Source organism: Netta rufina, assembly GCF_964035555.1.
Source record: "Netta rufina genome assembly, chromosome: 1".
Classification (NCBI taxonomy): domain Eukaryota; kingdom Metazoa; phylum Chordata; class Aves; order Anseriformes; family Anatidae; genus Netta; species Netta rufina.
In genome coordinates, this window is record NC_140123.1 from 69,381,428 (window position 1) to 69,402,434 (window position 21,007).

Genomic DNA, 21,007 nt, shown 5'->3' on the forward strand with positions numbered 1-21,007 from the left:
TTGAATCTAAACTGAACTAGTGAAATGTAGCATAGTTGAATATAATTTTATTTGTATGGAAGAAATTTTATGCAGCATCTTCAAATATTAATTCCCAACTAACATGAAATGAGATGGTATTCCTAACTTCAAAACTAAGGTATTCCAGACAGAGGCATACATAGGTCATACAATGATTTCAGCTAAGAAACTACATCAGGTGCCTGACAAGAGGAAGCAGGGCAGAGTCTGATATGCACGTCATGTGTCAGCACCAAAAAGAAGAAAAAAATTGCAGCAATTCAAGAGGTTCTTGCAAGAAGGTATCTCACTGATGTGCCCCTCTCTGCTACTGTAACAACCGGTCAAATTGGAAGTCAGTATTGAATATGCTGCAACTTCAAGAAACACTTTCAGTTACAATATTTATTCTCCTCCTCACAATAACTCACTATTACATATAGGTACATATGTTACTGAAGATGCAGAATATAACTTATGTGTGATGGTTTAAGTGTATAAAAACATTAAATAAATCCATGGGAAAAACAAATGGACAAATTACACATCAAACAGAAGATTCAGTCTCTATTTAAGAGTAATTTCTAAAGCTGACTTGCTGCTACAGCAGCAATCATTCTAATGCAATGACATGCTCTTTACAAGTGCCACATCACTGCATGCACATGGTGCTACCTTCCTGAGCTTGGACTGTAAGCACAACAGCAGGATCTTGAGGAGTATAAAATTATCCCAGTATGACTCCAGTAGTAAGTCTACACTGAGGGTCTAAGGCATTCTGTGAGTTTTGTCATACCTGCAATCTTACCTAGGAATTAAGGGCCCAATATAAACATGCATCAGTTAACAGCTTTTAGAATCCCAGTGTAGAAAAACACAGTTAGAGTCTGCTTCAGTTCAATAAGTTTATGGTGTGTTTAAGAACTCACTGGTATACCTGTATAGCCAATCCTGCTGCTGCACCTCTCAACCTAGGCTTCATCAGGCAAAAAACACTAATGCCCTTCCACATCTGTCCCTGTTCAAAGTGAGAAGGACCAGGTATCATCCCACATATTCTTAATATGCTAATTCGGATAATAGAACAAACAGTACTCTCAAATCAATAGGCCTTCATTGAGTGGATTCAACTTCACAAAAGATCATAAGTCTGCCTGATCAGGTATAGTTAATCAACCATAACTATATAACCTCAGAGACATTTTTAATACATATGTAAATTTACTTCTCTGAAAGTATCTGGTAAAACCGGATTCCACTTTAGAAGACTAAACTGTTCCACAGAAGACTCAGGGAAAAAAAGATAAGCAATAAACAAATAAGCATATCTATGCAATAAATTGATTTCAAGCAGAAATTTGATAGAGCATGTCATGGAATGTGGTGACAGAGCAAATGATGTGCTCATCATGTGCTAAAATGCTAGTGTTACATGTGCAGTCTAAAGTAATGGTGAAGACAGGAACAAGAAAGCTCAGGCTTCAATATGCTTCTGCAGTCCTGGAGCTAGTTGTCATTGCCACTACATGGTATCAAGTAAGTGCAGGCTATTCTAAGACTTTATTTTCCAACTTGTACTAAAGAGATTCAGCAGGCACAGCTATGCCAGGAATTCTTACAAAAGCAGCTATATTTTGCTGGGAGCACTTATCAAAATATTAAGTAGATTGCAATAGTGCTGTAGTTCCACACTGCTGAAAAGTATTATGGCATCAAAATTACACTTCTTTGTTTTTCCAAAATATATTGATTTTGACAAAATATCATTTAGAAAAAAACCTGAAGTGTTTGAAAAAAAATTATAAAACCCCTTTTGACTGATCCCAAGAAGGATTTTTAAAATATGTTCCACTGAAAATATATATATATTTTTTTTCCTCGATTCTAGGCCAGATCATATGTTTTAATAATAAACATGCCATTAGGTGTACAGTCTGGTTTCCACACAGCTCTCTGAATTAATGGTTTATATCTGGACATGGCCTCAAGAGAAGACTGTGCATCCCAGGAAGTCCATTACTTCTTGTCCTCCTCTCCTACTCTCCAGACTTCTTTTGGAAGGCTTCTACAAGGGTTCTGCATACCATGCAAGATTAAGGACTCTAATTCCTTGAAAGGTGTGTTCTGCCTGTTGTCTGCATCTTCAATCGCAGCAGGAATCCATGCTGCACTCTGGCAACTCACAGCTATGGTTAAGGATGGGTGGAGAACGTATAGGCACTCAGGACTTCTCTTACACCATCTGATCAGCAAGTTTTGGCAAACTAGTCTTGAAATACTGTGAAATAACCCACAAGAGAAGAAATTGAGCAGTTCACAGCATCACAACAGAATGAAAAAACTGCTGAGAGGATTAGCTTCTCCCTTTGTCTGCCTGCTCTCTGTTCTCCTCTTGTTTTTTATCATACCTTAGGCTACAGTGATTGACTTACCTGGAAAAAATCTATACTAGTTCCAGTGAAAGAGATGCTGAGGTGAAGAAAACGAGGAAGCACATGCTGAGCAGTTAAAACCGTGTGTCGATGAAAGGTCTGCATGTGTAGCAGGAACCATAGGTGATGTCTGATCTGTGACACCTGGGATCTCATTGCCAGCTCCAGGAAAATGGTGCATGCCTATGGGTGCCATACCTCAAGAACACACTGGCCACAGGAGAAATATCCTGACATTCACCTTTTTATGATGTAAATAAAAATTACATAGTCCATCTCAGGACATGCAATATTTAATCCTGATCTCTAATTGATTTTCTGCCCTAGATTTCATGACAATTTCATTCTGAACCTTTGTCTTATTGAAAAGGAAGTAGTCATAAGTTCTTGAAAGAATACCCATCTCTGCTCTCAGTTCCCATTCTGCATTAAAAATACAGATTTCAACAGCTTTCAAATTGCACTACAGTTTCTTTTTTTAAAGTTCATCTAAGTCATCAGAAACTCTCCTCTCGGGGCTTACACAATCCCATCCCTTATATCACAGAAGCCAATATTGTAGGCAAAAGGAGCTTGAAGAAAAGTAGTCTCAGACATAAATTAATCCATGACTGACTATCCAAAGACATTTGGATTTTCTCTTCTTGAATTCACAATAACATAATTCAGACATTGCTTCACAAAGATTTTTGAGGACTAGTGCAGCTGAAAGCAAATGAACTGCTGCTTTGAGATTTCTGAAATGGAAGGGTTTAGGGGAGAGTTTAGTTTTTCCCCTTTAAAATTGCAGACACACATGATACTTTACATTGAAGCTTTCTAGTATTCACAGAAAACAGTTGATGAAAACAAACAACTTCCAGAAATATGAATGAATGATAGAAGGGAAATTTCACTGGTTAACACTGGAGAGCTTTAGGGATTTAATGAACACTACCAGCAACTATGATGACATGCACTACAACAACATCCTCTAAAAAGTATGATCTACAAGGACAAATGTAACCAAAAACTGCATATATAGATATCCCTCATTTAGGAAATATCCTTTAGCTTAAATATTAAGACACCAACTGCAACTAGGTATTTCTGAACTGGAAAACATTGGGTCTGGAATATTTTACCAGGGAAGTATCACTTTTTATGCTATTTGTTAGACATCTGCTACTAGCCACAGTCAGAGATGTGATACTGGGCTGAGAGACATTTGGTATGAGCTGATACAGCAATTCTTACATCTGTTTACCCTTGCTTCTCATAAGCAGCAGAGAAATGAGAATAAAGATGAAGATATAACTTCAGAGCTAGTTGTTAATTAAGTGATGACTAAACAACACATCAGATGGGGATGTGCTTCAGTGTCCCAAAATGAAATGACAATCCATTCCAAAAATGGGATTCAGCTGGGCCTTGAGTTACCTATATTAGCACTGCAGTCCAAATCAGGAACGTGTTTCTGATGCGAATCTTCCTACTGTTCTGCCTTACCATGCTTTGGCTCATGCTGCAAAGCTGTTTGGCAGCACATAAACTTTCCGCCTTTTGGATGGCTCCAAACCAGAATTGCCCTCCATAAGTACACCTAAAGCTCCAAGGATAAATTGCTGTGTGGTCCACTGAACCAAAGCAGAACTACTATTACGACAGTGCACTCCCAACAAAGGCATTTAATGCAGACATTGGGCATCCAGCTTCATTCTGCAGACCTGCACCTGTTGTGCTGCACTGTGCTAGCCTTTGTGATCAAAAACTGGAATGGATCTCCTAAATGATGGAGGACACGCTTCCCCTCTTTTCTGTGGCCCCATATCATAAGAGTATTTAATTCCTATAGACAGAGCTTTGAGACCTACCAATGAAAAGCAATTTCAACAATTATCTCGAATGCATGGTTAATACTACATTCTGGTAATCCATTCACTTACAGACTCACAGCATGGTACCTTGCCTGTGTAAACCTTTTCCCTGCACACATATCGCTTGTCAGTCTGTTTCCTAACAAACAGAAGCATTTGGATATACCTCAAACTGCACAAACCCTCTAGACAGTGTTAGCAGCTCCAAGGCCAGCCTATGGAGATTACATGCAGTCCCATCAGCTTCATGCAGAAAAGGCATTTTTTAATGGAAATCTTACAGATAAACAGAGATCTCAGAGGGTTTTATTCTCCACTGCCATATTCCCAAGATGATAGCTTACAACTTTTTGTTTACAAATCCTGCAAAACAATTCTACGCAGGATTAAAAACAAATACCTGGCCTGACTAGCACACATCAAACAAACGTTTACCTATGTTTATAGTAATTTTCTCCCTCATCTCTCAAGCACTCCTAATATTGAATTGTTCTTTGGAGCACTGCAAGGGACAGTGAAGGGAACTTCATACCACAGAAAGGCTGTGATGGTGCCAAGGATGAGAAGCATGTGGGCAACAAACCTACAGAGTGGCCAGGCAAGGCCAGCTGTGGAGGGGCAACCTGACCCTCTAGCAGCAATTATTGGTCCACAGTCCCGCAGAAAAAATATCTTTAGGTAAAGCTGACCTGCAAACATCACTGGAGCCACAGCTTTTTGCACAGAAAACCATGGATAATTTTTACCTGCTCTTGATTTAATTCCAGCTTAGAATTCACCTTCCTTGAGAAGTTCAAGTGGCAAGACTTAGTGAGGGTGTTCACTAAGGCTTCATGCAGTACAGCTGGTACCTCCGGTACCAAAAAAGAGCTGAATTTATTATGCCTACAGGTCATGATATACATTCTCAAAGAGATTCAGTGGCCAGGTCTCTACCATTGAATTAAACATGACCAGAATACCAAGCATGTTCTCTGGCGCCAAAGCCATCTGGCAAGAACAACTCGAGTCTGTACTATTAAGCTTTCTCACCCTCCAGAAAAGGGATGCTGGACGCTACCTGTGTGCCAGAACCCATCTCTGGCTGGCCCTAGCTCCTGAGCAGCACCTGGGACATGCTCAGGAGGCCAAAGCCAAGTGAGAAAGCACTCCAACAACTTATTGGTAGAGCTGGTTTGAGTTTCAGTACTCAGGAACCTTTTCCAAAGCTGTTCAGTGTACCCACATGGAGTAGGCTGTTCACACAGGTGTCCACACAGGGGTGTTCCACGCCATGTTTGTGGAAGCTGATGGAGAAAGCTGGCAGTTGTGGTAGAACAGAAGAAACAGAGGCACACAGGTCCAAGAAATTCTGGTCCCAGGGATAATTTCTGCAGTCTGGCAGTAACAGTTAAGCTGTAAAGTCTTTAATAATTTCTTTGGGATGTACAGTAACTCTAAAGGACACTGAGCCTCTGGAGATTAGTGAATAATTAATAAAACAGTTTTTCTCCCTTTTTATCAGTGGCTACAGTTTGTTTATTCCCATAAAGGGAAACCAAGGGAAAAAATGGTGTTGGACCTGCTGGTAGATAGAAGACATTAAGCTAAACATTTATTTTTTTTTTAATTCAGTTTCAATATTTTTCACTGGGAGTTTTGCTTTAAAAGAATTAAGAAAATGATGCTTTGAAAATGTACTGATTGGGTCTTCACCAGATGGAGTTTCCAGTCTAAGCAGCTGAAGGGAAAAATGGGAAAAGTTGTCTTAAATCAGCTTCTTGTTCTTCTTCATTCTGAAGTGGCCAGACCGGGACAGCTCCTGGCATGAACTGCACCAGCATAAGGACCACATAAACATAACAGAATCATAGGGGTTGGAAGGGACCTCCAGAGATCATCAGGTCCGACTCCCCCTGACAAAGCAGGTTCCCTAGAGCAGGCTGCCCAGGTAGGCGTCCAGATGGGCCTTGAATATCTCCAGAAAAGGAGACTCCACAACCTCCCTGGGCAGCCTGTTCCAGTGCTCTGTCATCCTCACTGTGAAGTTCTTTCACATGTTGGCGCAGAACTTCCTGGGCTCCATTTTGTGGCCATTGCCTCTTGTCATGACCCTGCCCAGTCAACTCCACCTCCAATACACCACATAGCACAACAAATTTGTCCTCTGCTGGTCCTGACAAGTGTCTCTCCAAACACTACCTAGTGGGAAGTTAAAAAAAAAAAAAAAAAAAAAGTATTTTCAGGATTTAGACTTACAATTGCATATAATTCTTCTGCTTTTAACATGCTCACCAGTACTCAGAAAGCTATGGTCCTAGTTTTTTGAGGAACTTACACAAGATGGACTGCATGGCCACTTCAAAGCACCTAGTAATTCAATCTATGATACTTAGTATTAACCATTTCAGTCTTGATTTAAAGATCTGTGTATCTGTAACTTTGGAGCTATCACAGGAAGACACAATGGAATAAGTCTGCAGTCAGATATACCATTAGTGCTGGATTGCTTTGCTTCTGTCAATCTGTGTGACAACTGACAGATATGGGACACTACCGAAATTGTATGAAATAGCCAAATTTGACGCTGTGTTTTCCCTGGAAAGAAAAGGCAAATGTGTCGCTCAGAAGTCTAATGTGACATAATATTCCAAAATAGTCTACTCTGGAGTTTTTTTTCAGTCAATTGCTAAAATAAGTGTTCTGCAGGAATACTTAATACATGTTTTTTATCAGGTGGAGACTAGAGCTCCTTGTGAGTAACTACCTATTTACCAATGCTTTCTGTGGAAAACAAGAAATGTACTCTGTCTCTTCTGAGCAATGATAACCAAATTAAACCAAATTTTCACTGAACTACAGTCTCACAGCAATCCAAAAATTTAACAAGACCTGCCACACACACACCTGCCTTCCTTGTGTTCCCTAGGTTTGTTGGAGAAATACTCACAACTGATAGAATGGCACAATGAACAGGCAGATGTAAACCAGAGATTTTTTTTCACAAAAGTTTTGTCACTCTATTCTTTCAATGTTATTTATCCCTTTTCATACTTATTTATGCGGCACACTCATCTGTTAATCAAGTAAAAATAACCAAAAACATAAAACACAGCAAAACTGCATCACTAAATATAAGCACTTTCTGTTTTCAAAGAACCAAACAGGCCTGTATTGAGAGCCACAACACACTAGTGTTGTGTAGTTAAAGAGACATAGAAAATGATCAGCAGCTGAGAGATGAGGCAAGAAAGCCCTCCTGTAGGAATGGGCATTTTGAAGAATATGAAAAAGCCTAAGTGGCACTGAGTTGGGTGTGCTGCAAGAACTGGTGAAAAAATGCCATACTTCTGACAAAAAGATGACTAGGTAGTAATAGACATGAAGATTCAGCAAGAGACAACAGGGAGAAAAAGATGGGAGCAGAAGAACAGGGAGAAGAAGGAGGAAATAAAGCAGAAGTCTCAGGAGAAGCTAGGACAAAATATGGTTGCTGTGATAGATGGCCACAATTTAATGACAGATTGACACTGACACTTTCATCTTTTGATTGCCTTCATCAACACTACATCTAGTCAATTTTTCATACCCATTACTTCTATGTATCTGAAGATTTATCGCTCATCTTTGAAAGACAGTATTTCATTTTGTGTCCTCTAGAAGCAATTAAATAAATCCATCTTCTAAATCTTCAGCATTGTTACTGCATTATTGCTGCGTTTTAATTGAATTCCTCACAAATGATCTTCCATTAAGTATTGATTCATTGTAACATTTGGTTTCAGGTTTGCTTTGATTTCATTATCATGAAGATGGTCACAATAAGGTACTAGTGTGTAAAAAGGCGTATGGAAATCAGCAATGCCACAGAGAGCAGCGTGAAGATGATGCTCTGTAGATGTTGTAATCAAACAGCATAGAGTATTGCAATAGATTTTATAACTAATTTATTGTCATGCCAAGCAGTAGCAAGCATGTGCTGTAGTCAAGCTCAGAAAGACTTTCTAATTACATGCCAGAAAATAGAAAGCTACATTCATACTTAGTTTAATTCGGCAGTGTTTCCAGGGAGAGGGAGGGATCTGTCTTTCCCAATTCAGGTTTCTTTTTTAGATTGTGCACCTTAGGAAAAGAACTAGAAAAATAATGATCACAAAAATTCAACCTCCTGCTTTAAAGCACAATAGACGTAGATAATCAAGAGTCAAGGGAGAGTAGAAGGAAAATTGCAAAAGATTCATACAAGGAGTCACATGAGGTTTGGTCACTTTCTTGAACTATTCAAAAAAATCGTTCAGGGACTTCTAGTGAAAAGTACTAATAAATGACTATGACTTCTGTCTTAAAGACTGCTGTTCAGTTAGCACCAGTAGTCAAATTAAAAGGAACCTGAGTTGAATAATTCTTTTTTTTTTTTTTCTCCACTCAAATCACTTTGCACATATAGAAACCTTTGTGCCAGCAGGTTACTTGACATTATACATTTGTCTCTGTGGGTAATTAGAGCAATATAAGGCAATATTATAAATGAGATCCTTTTAGATGTGACTAATGAAGGAAAGGGATAATATCACAACTGTTAGGGGTAGATGATCTCTTTAGGAAGGCTAAGCAAAAGGTATCTTCTTCAGGGACTGAAAAATATCTTTTTAAATGTAAAAATAAATAAATACTTCATTGATGGATAACAGGATTACTTTATGCAAACTTCTGGTTTCCCTCTCCAAATGACAGCATCAGCATGCAATTCAGAGGGCACCTCACACCACATAAATGGGTATGCCGGGAAAGACATACCATTTCAACCTTGATGCAGTACTTTACAGTCAGGTTAATAATATATGAGCATGCGACTAAAGTGAGTCTACTGGAAAGATAAGCTGATCAACTATCTTAAATGCATTTTCTAATTCACTGCCCATCCTTTTCTTCATTTTTTTTTCTGTCCACTTAAGAGGGAGGGTTTATAAAAAAGAATTGGAGGCAGCTCATCAACATTTTTTAAATGGCTAATCTATTCCCAAACTAACTCAACTATTTTTCAGAAGAAAAAAAAAAAAAAAAAAAAAAGATGGAAGAAATGCCAAAGGAGACACCACTTTTTGATTAAAAGGAAATGAAACATCCCTCCTTAAAATTGATTTCTCTTAATCACCTCTCGTTCATCACACAAACATGCAGGTGCTGCTAACTACTTCTCTTCACATTTCATAGGTTTTTATTACTCAAGGACAAACTGCTTTCTCTGACACACAAAGCCCAGGTGAAGCCCAGTCCATCTTCTGTAAGCCACTAACTTGCACCTGCATTCCTTCAGTTTGCATTAATGAAGACAAGTCAGTACCCTCCACAGAAACCCTCCATGGAAAGACCGTATCCACCCAAACTGAGGTGAACATCTCCATCTGGTTTAAGCGCATAAGTGCCCAGCACAGACAGCTCAGATCCCACCTCAAGCCCTTTCCTCTACACATTGCTAGCTACTGCTCATCTACCTGCTTTCTGCTGTGTGATGCAGATTAACGCAGAGCATTATGAAAAATCAGTGCAAATGGGTATGAAGACAAGCAAGACCAAAAGGCAGAACTGATCCCTGATAAACAAGTTTGCGACAACAGTTTTCTAATGCACAGGGAGTTATTTGTCCACATGCTACCTTTAGGAACACATTACCAGGGAGGAACAAAGAGCTCAGACAGCAAGGCAGAGACGAGAGGACATGCAGGTGGCATTCACGCCAACTGCTTCCAGAAACCAAAGACAGGCATTTGGCCTAAGCCATGTTCCCCGTTCCCTGTACAAAGAATGCAAAGAAGCAAGCTCTCCACAACAAGTTGTCTTCTAATGCTGCCACTGACAGCCAGATAGGATGCATCCTCCTCTGGAATCACTTCTCTTCCACTACAAAGGATGACTTAGACAATTTTGCAGGGATGCAATGAACTGCATTTTTTAGATATATCTAACCTAGGGAAGCCAGCGAGGGAGTTCTCTGGTCTCAGGGACGAGAGGCATGGCATTGCACAGCCTGTTCCTGTGTGGATGAACTGACTGACTTCACAGAACAAGTAGCTGCACCCAGGCTGCCTGCTGGGAATGGACCTAGCCTGCACTGATCTCTGGAGAGGACCCAAGCACCATGTGAGGAAACACCAAGCCAAAACCGTGCTAATGTTTTAACAGATCATGAATGCATGTCGGACCTCAAGCAACGAGCTCATGCATTGAAGTCTTGGCATTTTTTGAGACTAGCAAGAGTGGCAGCTCTTAAATCTAGCAGATTTGTAGCTCACAGTTTTCTTCCAGGAAAGAATTTTTAGTCATATCTATTCTGCAAGTCCAGAAAACATTCTGCTACACAAAATTACAGTTGGTTTGGGAGATGTTTTTGTTATTCAAACAGAAAGTCTGTTTTACCTGTTTGGGAAAAGCTTAGAAAGGCCATGTGTCATTATCTGAATAGCCTAAGAGGTCAGAAGCTACAGCTAACCACTTCTGCTGCAGAGAAACATATCCATATCATTGTGTTATGTTACAAAAAAAAAAAAAAAGGGCTTAAGTTCATCTTCTGTATCCGTAATGAATAATAAGACTTACTGTATTACTCAGTCCTCCCATCTTGAGTTGGTGCATTTTAAAACTCCATATTTAAGTCTATTTTATTATCTCTTAATTTTAATTTTAAAATTTCATTGCATTTTTAAAGCTACAGTAGCATAGAAACCACCAAGAAACCCTGCTATCTGCTCACAGAATTATTTTTGGTTAAGCAGAAAAATGTTTCCACTGGTTTACATCTTAGTATTCTAATTAGATTTGATTTCTCACTCTTCCAGACTTACTTCCCCATTAAAAATGGGAGAAGGACTCAGATCCTGAAAAGGCTCTGCAACAGCCCAGTCCTAAGGAGTGGAGGGCCATGCCCAACAGAGCTCGCATAGCGCACGAACTGCATTACACCCACAGCATTTGATGTTGCACCTAAGCAATGAGATCCCTGCTCAGCCCATGATGAATAAAAAAGCATCTAGATGGAAGATGTTAAAACATCTTTGTGATCAGCAAACATCCACGTTTGACTCAAGAATATGCTCTTCAAGTATCAGCAGGGTTAACAGACCAGCACAGAACGATAGCAGGGCTATCCTACATCTCAATTAAAAGCTCACAGGATGAGTTACTTTTAATCGCATGGATTTGAGCTTGCTTTTAAAGGTTATCATCCGTGTCCTACACGTATTTTAATTCAGGATGTGCACGGAGTCTACATGAAATACCCTCAGTAGTTTAAACTAGGCACAGAATTTTATGTGGCTCTTAACCTGCTGGGCAGTATTATTTGCTGCTGCTGAAGATCAGCTATGTACCACTTCAGTACACCCTCCACTTACCTTCAAAAAGACTGGATAAGGAAGAACAACAGGCTGAATTCCTCTCAACAGTAACTAAATGCTGAGCATCTATCCTAGGACAATCAAATCTGGTTGTCTCCCCCACCACCTCCCTGCTAGTACTTCCAGACAGGCACCATCTTATGCCCCCCTCTGTTAGGGGCAGCTCCAACGGGACGCTGTACAACCCATGTAGAGATGTGAAAAACAAGTCCTGCAACCTAGCTCCCCCTGACACAACTACCTGGTACTGAGCTCTGTGCTGGCTTCACTTCACAGCTTCCAGAAACTGTACTAGCTGCACCACAAGCACCCCGGCATCTCTGCAGAGCACTGTGCTGTGCCGTGGAGACATACCCATGAACTAATGAAAATTCAACATTCATATTAGTATAAAGAAAAAAGTCATTAACTGCTACTGAGCTGCCAATTACCCAGTGTAACTGCAGACCTCCCAGCACAGCTGTTCTACCTTCCCTCTCTGCTGCATGCAATATTAGATTCATATTGCAGGTTACATTAACACAGCAACCTGTAACTGGTTCCTAACTGCTAAGAGAACAAATTATTTTGCCAAAATTATTGGTTCAAATCTGTAATAGTGAATAATGAATTAGACATGCCTAGACTTAGGAATTTTTTCATTGCAATCTCAATAGTTATAAGGAACTGTGAAATTCAATTACAAATACTAAATGAACTCTCCTTTTGAAATGATTTCTCTTCCAGCTATTTTTTTTTAAATGAGTGTGTCATAGGGGAGAAAAATGAAAGTTTGTCCTGGACAAGCTAAAACCCCTAATGGAAACTTAATATTACCCAACCTCTTCCACAGAAAGTTTTTATTCTCTTTCAATGTTAATGGATTGCACTTGATATTACATCAGTTAGAAATGTTTATATAATCAAACCCATATTAAAATGAAAGTTGTGATGAAAAGTGTATTACTAAAGGATCCTAATTCTCTGGTTATGCTTAAAGAATTGCTCTCTCTGACTCAGGAAATCTCAAATCACGAATTAGAGGAGGTCAAAAGCATGCACTAGAGAAGTATTAACACACATTTATTCTTCCCTGAGTGTCCCTTACCAGTCAGCAACACAGTCAGGATACTTGGCCAGATGGACCTTTAGTCAGATGCGCCATGGGATGTTCTTATGTTTGCTGTTGTCTTCTGCCAAGCATGAGATTGTCTGCAACGCCTTTATGAAACTGCTAAGCTTTCTGTATGACTACACTCAATATGAATAAGGATTCAGTGCATGAATAAAGATCTTCATATAAATATCACGCTTTTCTTTCTCTACCTCTTTCTGTCTTCAAAGGAATGGAAGAAATGCTAGACATAATGGGTATAAATCCGTAAAGCTTCTTTGAATTTTCAACTCCCATAACCTAATTGAATGACTTCTTCATCACTTGGCCATTCAGTAAGGCTGTCAACAGAATTAAAAAAATCACTTATGGTTATATGCATGGAAGTCATGATCTCATACTCTTTTTTTTTTTTTTTTTTGCCTTTACAACATATTTTAAAGAATATACATTCAACACCTGTTACAATCAGTGCCAAGATACTGAGAACATGATGAAGCTATGCATACATTGGTAACTAATGACACCTCAGATGGCCTGCCACACCCCTACAACAGTTGCATATTATTACAAATGGCTTCTGGGAGACTCCTGGTATTCTAAAGCACCAGCATAAGACTGACAAGGGCATCTGAAAACGCATGAAGACAAGCTTGTGTGTGCAACTCAGAGGCACCTACCCTGTCAGAAATACTTAAATTGGAGCACAGATTCACAGAAATACAGTGCTGGAAGAGATCTCAAAGCCTAACTCTTCTAGAAGCAAGAGCAACACCATCAAAGAGGTATTTTTCTGGTCTCTTCCTAAAAATCTGCAACAAAGATGGTACAACAAAGCAGCTGGCTGAAAAATAATCTGAAATGAATTAATTCCTTCAAGTGTTACTCCTATTGGTTCTAAATTGGAATTGATCATCACCCTCTCACCATCAGCTTCCTACATACAAGGAAATGTATGTCCTTTCTCCATTCTATTTTTCAGTGCCAAACAAACCCATTTACTTCAACATTGCCACATACACACTGCTTTCTAATTACTTTAATTAGACACATTTGTTTCCCTCTCTTGTATCTCCTGTTCATTAACATCTCCCTGAAAAACAGTGCAGAAACGCTGGACACAGCGTTCCTGCTCAGCCTTCACCAATAGCAGACAGAGAAACTCATGTCTTGTGAGTAACACTCCTATTCATGTACCTGAAAACAAGATGTGTCTGTTTTCAGACTTGGATTAACTTTTTCCACTTACTTTAGACTCTAGTTCAGCAAAGCCTCCACATCCTCTTTTTTTTTTTTGCCTTGCTGCCTATCCAATCTTTTCTCTTTTTAATAACTGATTCTTCCTTTCTTACAAAACATAGCACTTTGTGCTTGCCACTAATAATACATTCTTTATATAGAACCATTCCTCTTATTTGTAAAGATCGTTGTGAATTCATTTTTTGTCCCCTGAAATGTTTGCAAGTATTCCAGGTTGATATCATTGCAGATCATATCTATCATGCAAGTCAGGATGATTCAACATTAGCAACTGGATTTAGCCTTTCAAAAGCCCTTGTCACCCTCCAGCAACATTAACTATCCCCTGTTTTCTCCAAAACCAGGTATTTCTTCTCCTTCACAGTCAGAACCCTACATACCACAGCAGCCACTTTCCCAGAAGCTTATCACCAATTTCCTTGGCCAAACAGGAGTCATACTTCTATCACACCATCCACAAGCACTTCCCCCTCTGTCAGCAAGACCTAGGGAACATCCAGGAGTGAACAGATACAGAGAAGCACGCTGGGCAAGTCCATGGACACTCTGTGAGAGAAGAAAAATGCATGCAACCAAGAGAGAGGATTAGAAGGAAGGATGTTCTTCTTGCCAGTTGGCAACTAGAGGGCAGGTAACCTGCTGAGATAGGCTGTTCTCCTCAAGCAGTACCCGTTGCTGCTGCCTCCTAGTTGTCTTGCTGGCTCATCACCAGCACAGTGACACCAGTCTGCAAGGTTATGCTGGCCTCAAGATATGCTTTCCTGCTTGGGCAGGGTTTCTTTTTGGTTGTTCTTTTTTTCTTTGTTTCCACCCTGTATGATCTATCCAATACATATATATAGATCATATAAATAATTTTTTTCATGTATATCATATCTACTCACTATGGTCTGCTAGTCTCCCTATGGAAATTAAATTATAAAATAACATTTTAAAACATATAAAATTATATATTCTATTTTAAACTCTTGTGCTTTACTATAAGCATTGCACACATGAATCTTCTAGCTAGAAAACTTGTTTGTAATAGCCACGATTACACTCTATTATTACAACTCAATTTCTCCATCTGAATCTTCAAAGCAAAATACGCCACAAATCAGTCATAATTTCCTGCATGAGGTAACTTTGATATTCTGCTTGCAAAGTATTCAGAAGGTAGATGTATATGGCAGGAAATACAGGTTATGTTTATGATAGAAAACTGAGGTTACGTTTCACCGTGCCTAGCACTGTGGCTGCCCGAAGACTCGGTGTCTGCCTCCACCTCCTGATTCTTGAAGGAACCTGGATGATGAGCTTGGGATGTGCAGCCGAAGGGCTGGAATTCCCTAATAAGGAAATAATTCACTTACCTAAATGTGGCTGTCTGGTGCTGTTTTGGATGCATGTAATTTGGATTACATTTGGATTACATCCATTACATTTGGATGCATGGATTGTGTAAAAACATTTGCATAGGGCTGGAAGGTACAGCACAAGACCTATAGGAGTCTTGTACCCTTCTGGACAGGTAGTCAGAGTCCGAAATGGATACCTTGGGGAATTTCAAATATTTAGGAAGTACTATTTAAGTGTCCTCTTTATTTTAAGCTAAATAGATCTCCATTGGCTGTATTGACAAGATAAGACAATTGTTTAAACTTCAGCAGCTGGTATGACATCCAACACAGCTGCACAGAACATGCAGACGTGACACAGAACTTATGAATTGGAAATTGGAGGGCAAGTATGATGCATGAGAGGCAGAACGACAATAGACACCTTTGCCTAAGCAGACAAATTCTGTCCTACATCTCCATTAACTACAGTCCCAGAGCGTACCAATTCAGCTCACATTTAGAAAACTAATTGTATACAGTTGTTCAGTTTACATGAACTGAGTCACACCCTATTTTTCAGGCATCTAAAGAAAGACTAGACAAGTCTCAGCAATGGAAGCATGAAGGTTCAGTGTCTCCAGTACTTCAGGTGAAGTATGAATTAATTCACCTAGAAATAATTCTTTATGCATTGCTATCTAAGGAACATAGGCAGTATTTGTCCTAAGTAAGAACGTCAGTTGACCTTAAAGCAGCAAGTAAAACACAGTTTGTCAGAAAAATGTCAAAATTGCTTAGAAAATAGCAGGCACCCTATGGAGTCCATATGTGTACTTGAAGTTTTATATTGGAACATATGTAAAAATAAAAAATTACAGTGCTAGCATAGAACAGATTACATCTTTTTCAGAAACAACAACTCATAAGCTTTATGATCTGACTTTATGTCAAACTAATTTTCTTAGTACAGTATTCTCAAAAACAGCAGGAGGACGATATAGCCAATGATGCCTCCTGGGTTTTCCTGCTTTAATTTTATTGAAATTAGAGCTTTTGAAAAACCCTTGATCAACAGCTCTGAAGTCCCCTGTATGCACAAAGAGAATGCAGAGAGCAGTTTAGTGAGTAGTAGCACAAGATTCCTTGCTTTCAGGAGATCACACTATTTTCTGCAAAACATTATCTCTAAGGAGAAAGGTTTATTTTTGTACTGATCCCCTCATTTTCTCTATCCACTTTATAGCTCTATCTCCCATAAGCTATAAACCACATCCTAAAATGGTGGGGAAATGAAAGCACAGCACCTTAGTCTTCCAGCTACAATGATGAGTTTAAAGAGGGGGTTTTTGGGATAATCAATGTATTGATTATTTAACTTCTTAGGGATAAAACGCTATGGAAGTATTTGGCTGTTTGGAAATTATATGTCTGGAACTAACACATTTGATTCGCAGACCAAATGTTGAACAACGATGAAAAAAAACAGACTATAAAAAATCAGTAATTGTGGATGTAGTCTTATCAGAAACAGGTTGACAGACTAGTAAAAAGCATAAAAACTCTCTTTCAATTTGCATCAACCAAAGAAAACATTCCTCCAAAACAGAGAAAGTACAGAACACAATCAACCAAAATGATGTAAAATTATGTATCATAAAGCTAAACTCTTGTAATAAGACAACTGTAATCTTCAGTACTCTTATTTGGTAAAAAGCATTTATAGTATTTTCTCAGTATTATTCTGGTATTATCGATTAGTATTTTGTTTAGAGATATACATTAACGTACAATTTACATGCACTTACAGTAGTTTTAAATGCAATTATTGTAGGTATGCACAAAAACAAGTAGATGGTTAAGTACCCAATTTCAGGTAAATTTTGTGAAATAGGCAAATAATCATGTGAAAGCATGCATAACTATAATAGGGAAATAAAGCACTTATGGATATATATATGTATATTTACACATATTTATACTTGCAGGTCATTAACAGACTGCAGCCCTTCCTAGAAAAATGCGCTTCGTACATTCAACTTGATTAATCTATTGTTGATACCACATATGTAAAAGTATAAGCATGAAAGCATATTATTTTTACTTCATAAATATTTTGTATTTTCAGTATGATGTAAATAGTATGGTCAAGTAACAATAAAGCTCCTCGATGTTTTCAAGATGTTATGAAATCAAATAGAAACTGCTGATTTAAAACTTTGCAGTAAAACAATCTGATACTTGCATCAGTTCTCTTGATCCAGATTAGCGTTACAGCACCATAAGTAAAGAAAAATGTTAACTTTTCCATGTAACCTAAGTATGATGTATATTACTATTCAATTCATCTCTTCTAAAGGATAGCTGGAGGTAACCTGGACTTATGGAGAGTAAAGGACTTCCAGTAATTTTCAACAGGAAGACCAAAAATACACAAATAATTTTTTAAACCATTGGAAAGTGAAGTGAATACCTAGTAACTGAAGATTCATTGAGAATAAGGCTACAGTTTGATTAAAAATAGAAGAGTATGACACAAGCTGTAATTCTTATTACAAAGAATTGTCATCATATCACTGAAAGCTACATTACAGGCTGCCTAGAAGGCAGTACAATAAAACTTGCTGTAATAACTTTTTATTTATATTCATAAAATTGAAGAATGTTAATTCCCTGGTTATTTTATTTTTAATATAGAGATGAATTTTAACAAGCTAATTTATAAAAGGTTACATCAATGTCTAGATTTAAATCAAAGGAATTAATGTCCATGCTACCACAGTTCAGAGAGATTCTTGTAAGACATTTCAATAGTTAATGAGGCTAAAGGTCGAAGCTAAAAATATCTGCTTGGCACTAAATAGAAGAATATGTCAAAGATTAAAAGTTTCATTGGTAACTTGCGTGAAGTTCACCAGACACACCTCAGGTCTTCAAACTAGCAGTGACTTTTTTTCCCCTCCAAAGTACTATCTTAAAATGTAAGCTTTAGCAATTCTTAAAAGCTCCTTCTTTTCTTCCTTATTCACTGCTTCTTGATATTTACACAAGAATCTTTGCAGATGAGTATGAAATTACCTGAATAACTGAAATTAATCAACTCAGACAGTGCTTGAGTACAGCACTGTCTGAGTTTAGTCAAAGAAGACTTCTTTCCAAGACATAAGCGACAAGACCAACTGCAAGTCCAGCTGTAGTTCACCAACCAGATGCCGTTTCTGCTCATTTTTTCCTGAAGTAAATACGTACAGTTTTTGTACCAACAATACTTCAGTACTTCCTTTCAGAAACAGTTCTTTGTTTCTGTTGGAAGATCAGGATTACTCTTTTTTACACTTTGCCTTGCCCCATTAGAGGACATAGAAGGAAACTCTTCATTTCTTTAATGCTCTGCCAAGTCATGGGAAACAGCGAGCACTAACTTGTACCCCTGCTAGAAACTAAAGCAAGTACTGGGCTGGCTCACCTGTCCTCTCGAGGAGCTCCTGTCTCATTTAAGATCTAAATGCTCAGTCTAGCAGCATAACAAGCAGCATATGTAATTTTTCCTCATATCCCTGCTACAGTGGATTGGACAAATTATTTAAATGTAACAGGCTTTCCCATAGCTGAAAAAAAAAAAAAAATCACTGCATATCCTGTCGTTTTCTTTCACATCTCGGTCTGTTTTTCATATTTACTGCCAATGCGGCACTTCACACATAGAGAATGTTGTATATAAATTCAATTTGTAATTCACTGCTTTGCTAAGAATGAAGCATAGCCAAAGGTGGGAAGGTTGCAGTGGGAACAGTGAAGTCAGACTTCTGAATTACTCTTCAAGGACTCAGCTTTCATTTTATTGCGAAGCAATGCTACAGGTACAGGAGAGCCTGTGGAATATAAGAGATGTCCCTGCTGCTGCCTGAATTTGCAGGAAGCCTAAAACAAACTCTTACAAACGAGAGCTACCTCAATTGCCCCTCCTAAACGAGTATACAGGAGGATGTTGGTGGCACTTTAACCGTAAACAGGCTGTATGTCTACATAAAACATCTGTAAAAGATCAGAAACACAGCAAAAAGTTTCTATCTCAGCATTTTGGGTAAAGCAGGGGAAGGATGGGGCAGAATTAAGTAAAACACACAGATCACCTACAAAACCAGGCTCTGTCAGCTTGTAACACTGCAACAATGCGTTGAAGGGGGGGTACAGCTGGTGTTAGCATCATTAATTACTGAAAAATAGCTCGGCTTTTTAATGTACAGGATTATTTGTAATGACATAGACGTAGCTACAGAAACACAGCGTAGCCCGCTCGTTTTACTAAAAAAAAAAACACGCTAGGTTTGCTAAAGGAAGGCTAGGAGGAAGAACCCGAGACCGAGGAGGAACGGGGAATTTGCTCAGAAACGCTCGGAAACTCCACCTGGGATTCAGGATCAGGACAAGAAATGGCAAACCCACCTGCCGACGCCTGCCCACCCAGCCGCGCTGCCTCGGGGGCCGGGCTGCAGCAAGGCACTGAACGCACGCCGGTCCCTCGGTCAACCCGACAGCCCCCGAAAAACCACTCGGAGGAGCAAAAAGCGAGATGCCTCCCAAGTGCAGCCCCGTCCTGGTGCTCTCAGCATCGCTCCCCGGTGCTCGGGTGAGAGCTTGGCCGCCGCCGAGACCCTTTTTTTTTTTTTTTTTTTCCGCTTTTCGCCCTCCCCGAGAAGCCCGGACTGTACGGGCGGCCGCTGCCAGCCCCAGCCCCGCTCTGCTCGCACCGAGAGGGGAAGGAGCGAAATCCGAAAAAGCGAGTCCCACAGGGATGGAAAGTTTGGAGACCGCGAGGGGCTGCACTCAGCACCCGGCCGGGCTCGACCTGCCCGGGCAGAGCGGCGGTGAACGGGGGGGAGAAGGGGAGGGGGGAGGACGGGCACCCCCTCACTCACTCACCATGTTGACCTCGGAAACCATGTCGATGCTGGCGATGTCGATGTTCATCCCGACGCAGACGGGCGGACCTGCGGGCAGAGCACACTCGGTCAGCCGGGAGCCGAGCTGAGCCGAGCCGAGCCGACCCGGGCCGGGCCGGGCAGCCCCGGGACAAAACGGGGGGGATGAGGGAAGCGGCGGCCGGTGCCACTCACCTCCGAAATCCGGGCGGAGGCGGATGTCGTAGCCCTTCAGCAGTTTATCCACAGTTTCTTTCACGAAGGACATGTTGCCGGGATCGTTCACACTGTGGGGGCGAGAGAGACGGGGGAGGCAGGGGCCGGGGTTGGGGAGCGGGGCGGGGGGCAGAGCCCATCCATCAGCGCGGTCCCCCGCCGCCGGGGCACGCTGCCTCCTACCTCTGGGCGCAGCAGACCACGGCCACCAGGACGGGAGCGGAGAAGATCCCGAAGATCCTGCCTCCCCCAAAGCCCCACATCCCTCCTCCCCGGGCTCCCTCCGCGCAGCAGCAGCAGCAGCAGCAGCAGCCGCCGCCGCCACCGCCGCGATCCGGCTGCCCCGGCTGCCGCTGAGGAAGAGGCGGAGGCGACAGTCCCCCGTTCTCCCCCCCACCCCACCCCGCCCTCCCACCCCAAAAAAAAGCCCCCACCCCCGCCCCGACACCGCAGCAGCCGCCCGCGCCCACCCCGCGGCCGCCGAGCCCCGGAGGAAGCCGCCCTCCGCCGGTGCCCTCCCGCCTGCCGGGAGAGGA

General features: G+C 40.6%; 1 protein-coding gene across 2 annotated transcripts in view; it reads right to left on the minus strand.

The window, feature by feature from the left end:
* Positions 1 to 21,007, minus strand: part of GABRB3 (gamma-aminobutyric acid type A receptor subunit beta3) — a gene marked incomplete at both ends in the record, with an annotated part of 192,720 nt that overhangs the window by 92,147 nt on the left and 79,566 nt on the right. The window contains 3 exons of one of the 2 annotated variants that reach the window (XM_084290821.1): positions 20,257 to 20,324; positions 20,451 to 20,542; positions 20,655 to 20,734. In XM_084290821.1, coding sequence (XP_084146947.1) covers positions 20,257 to 20,324; positions 20,451 to 20,542; positions 20,655 to 20,734 — 240 coding nt within the window. Of the gene's footprint in view, positions 1 to 20,256; positions 20,325 to 20,450; positions 20,543 to 20,654; positions 20,735 to 21,007 lie in introns of those variants that run through there. The other variant, XM_084290820.1, reaches the window with a different exon arrangement.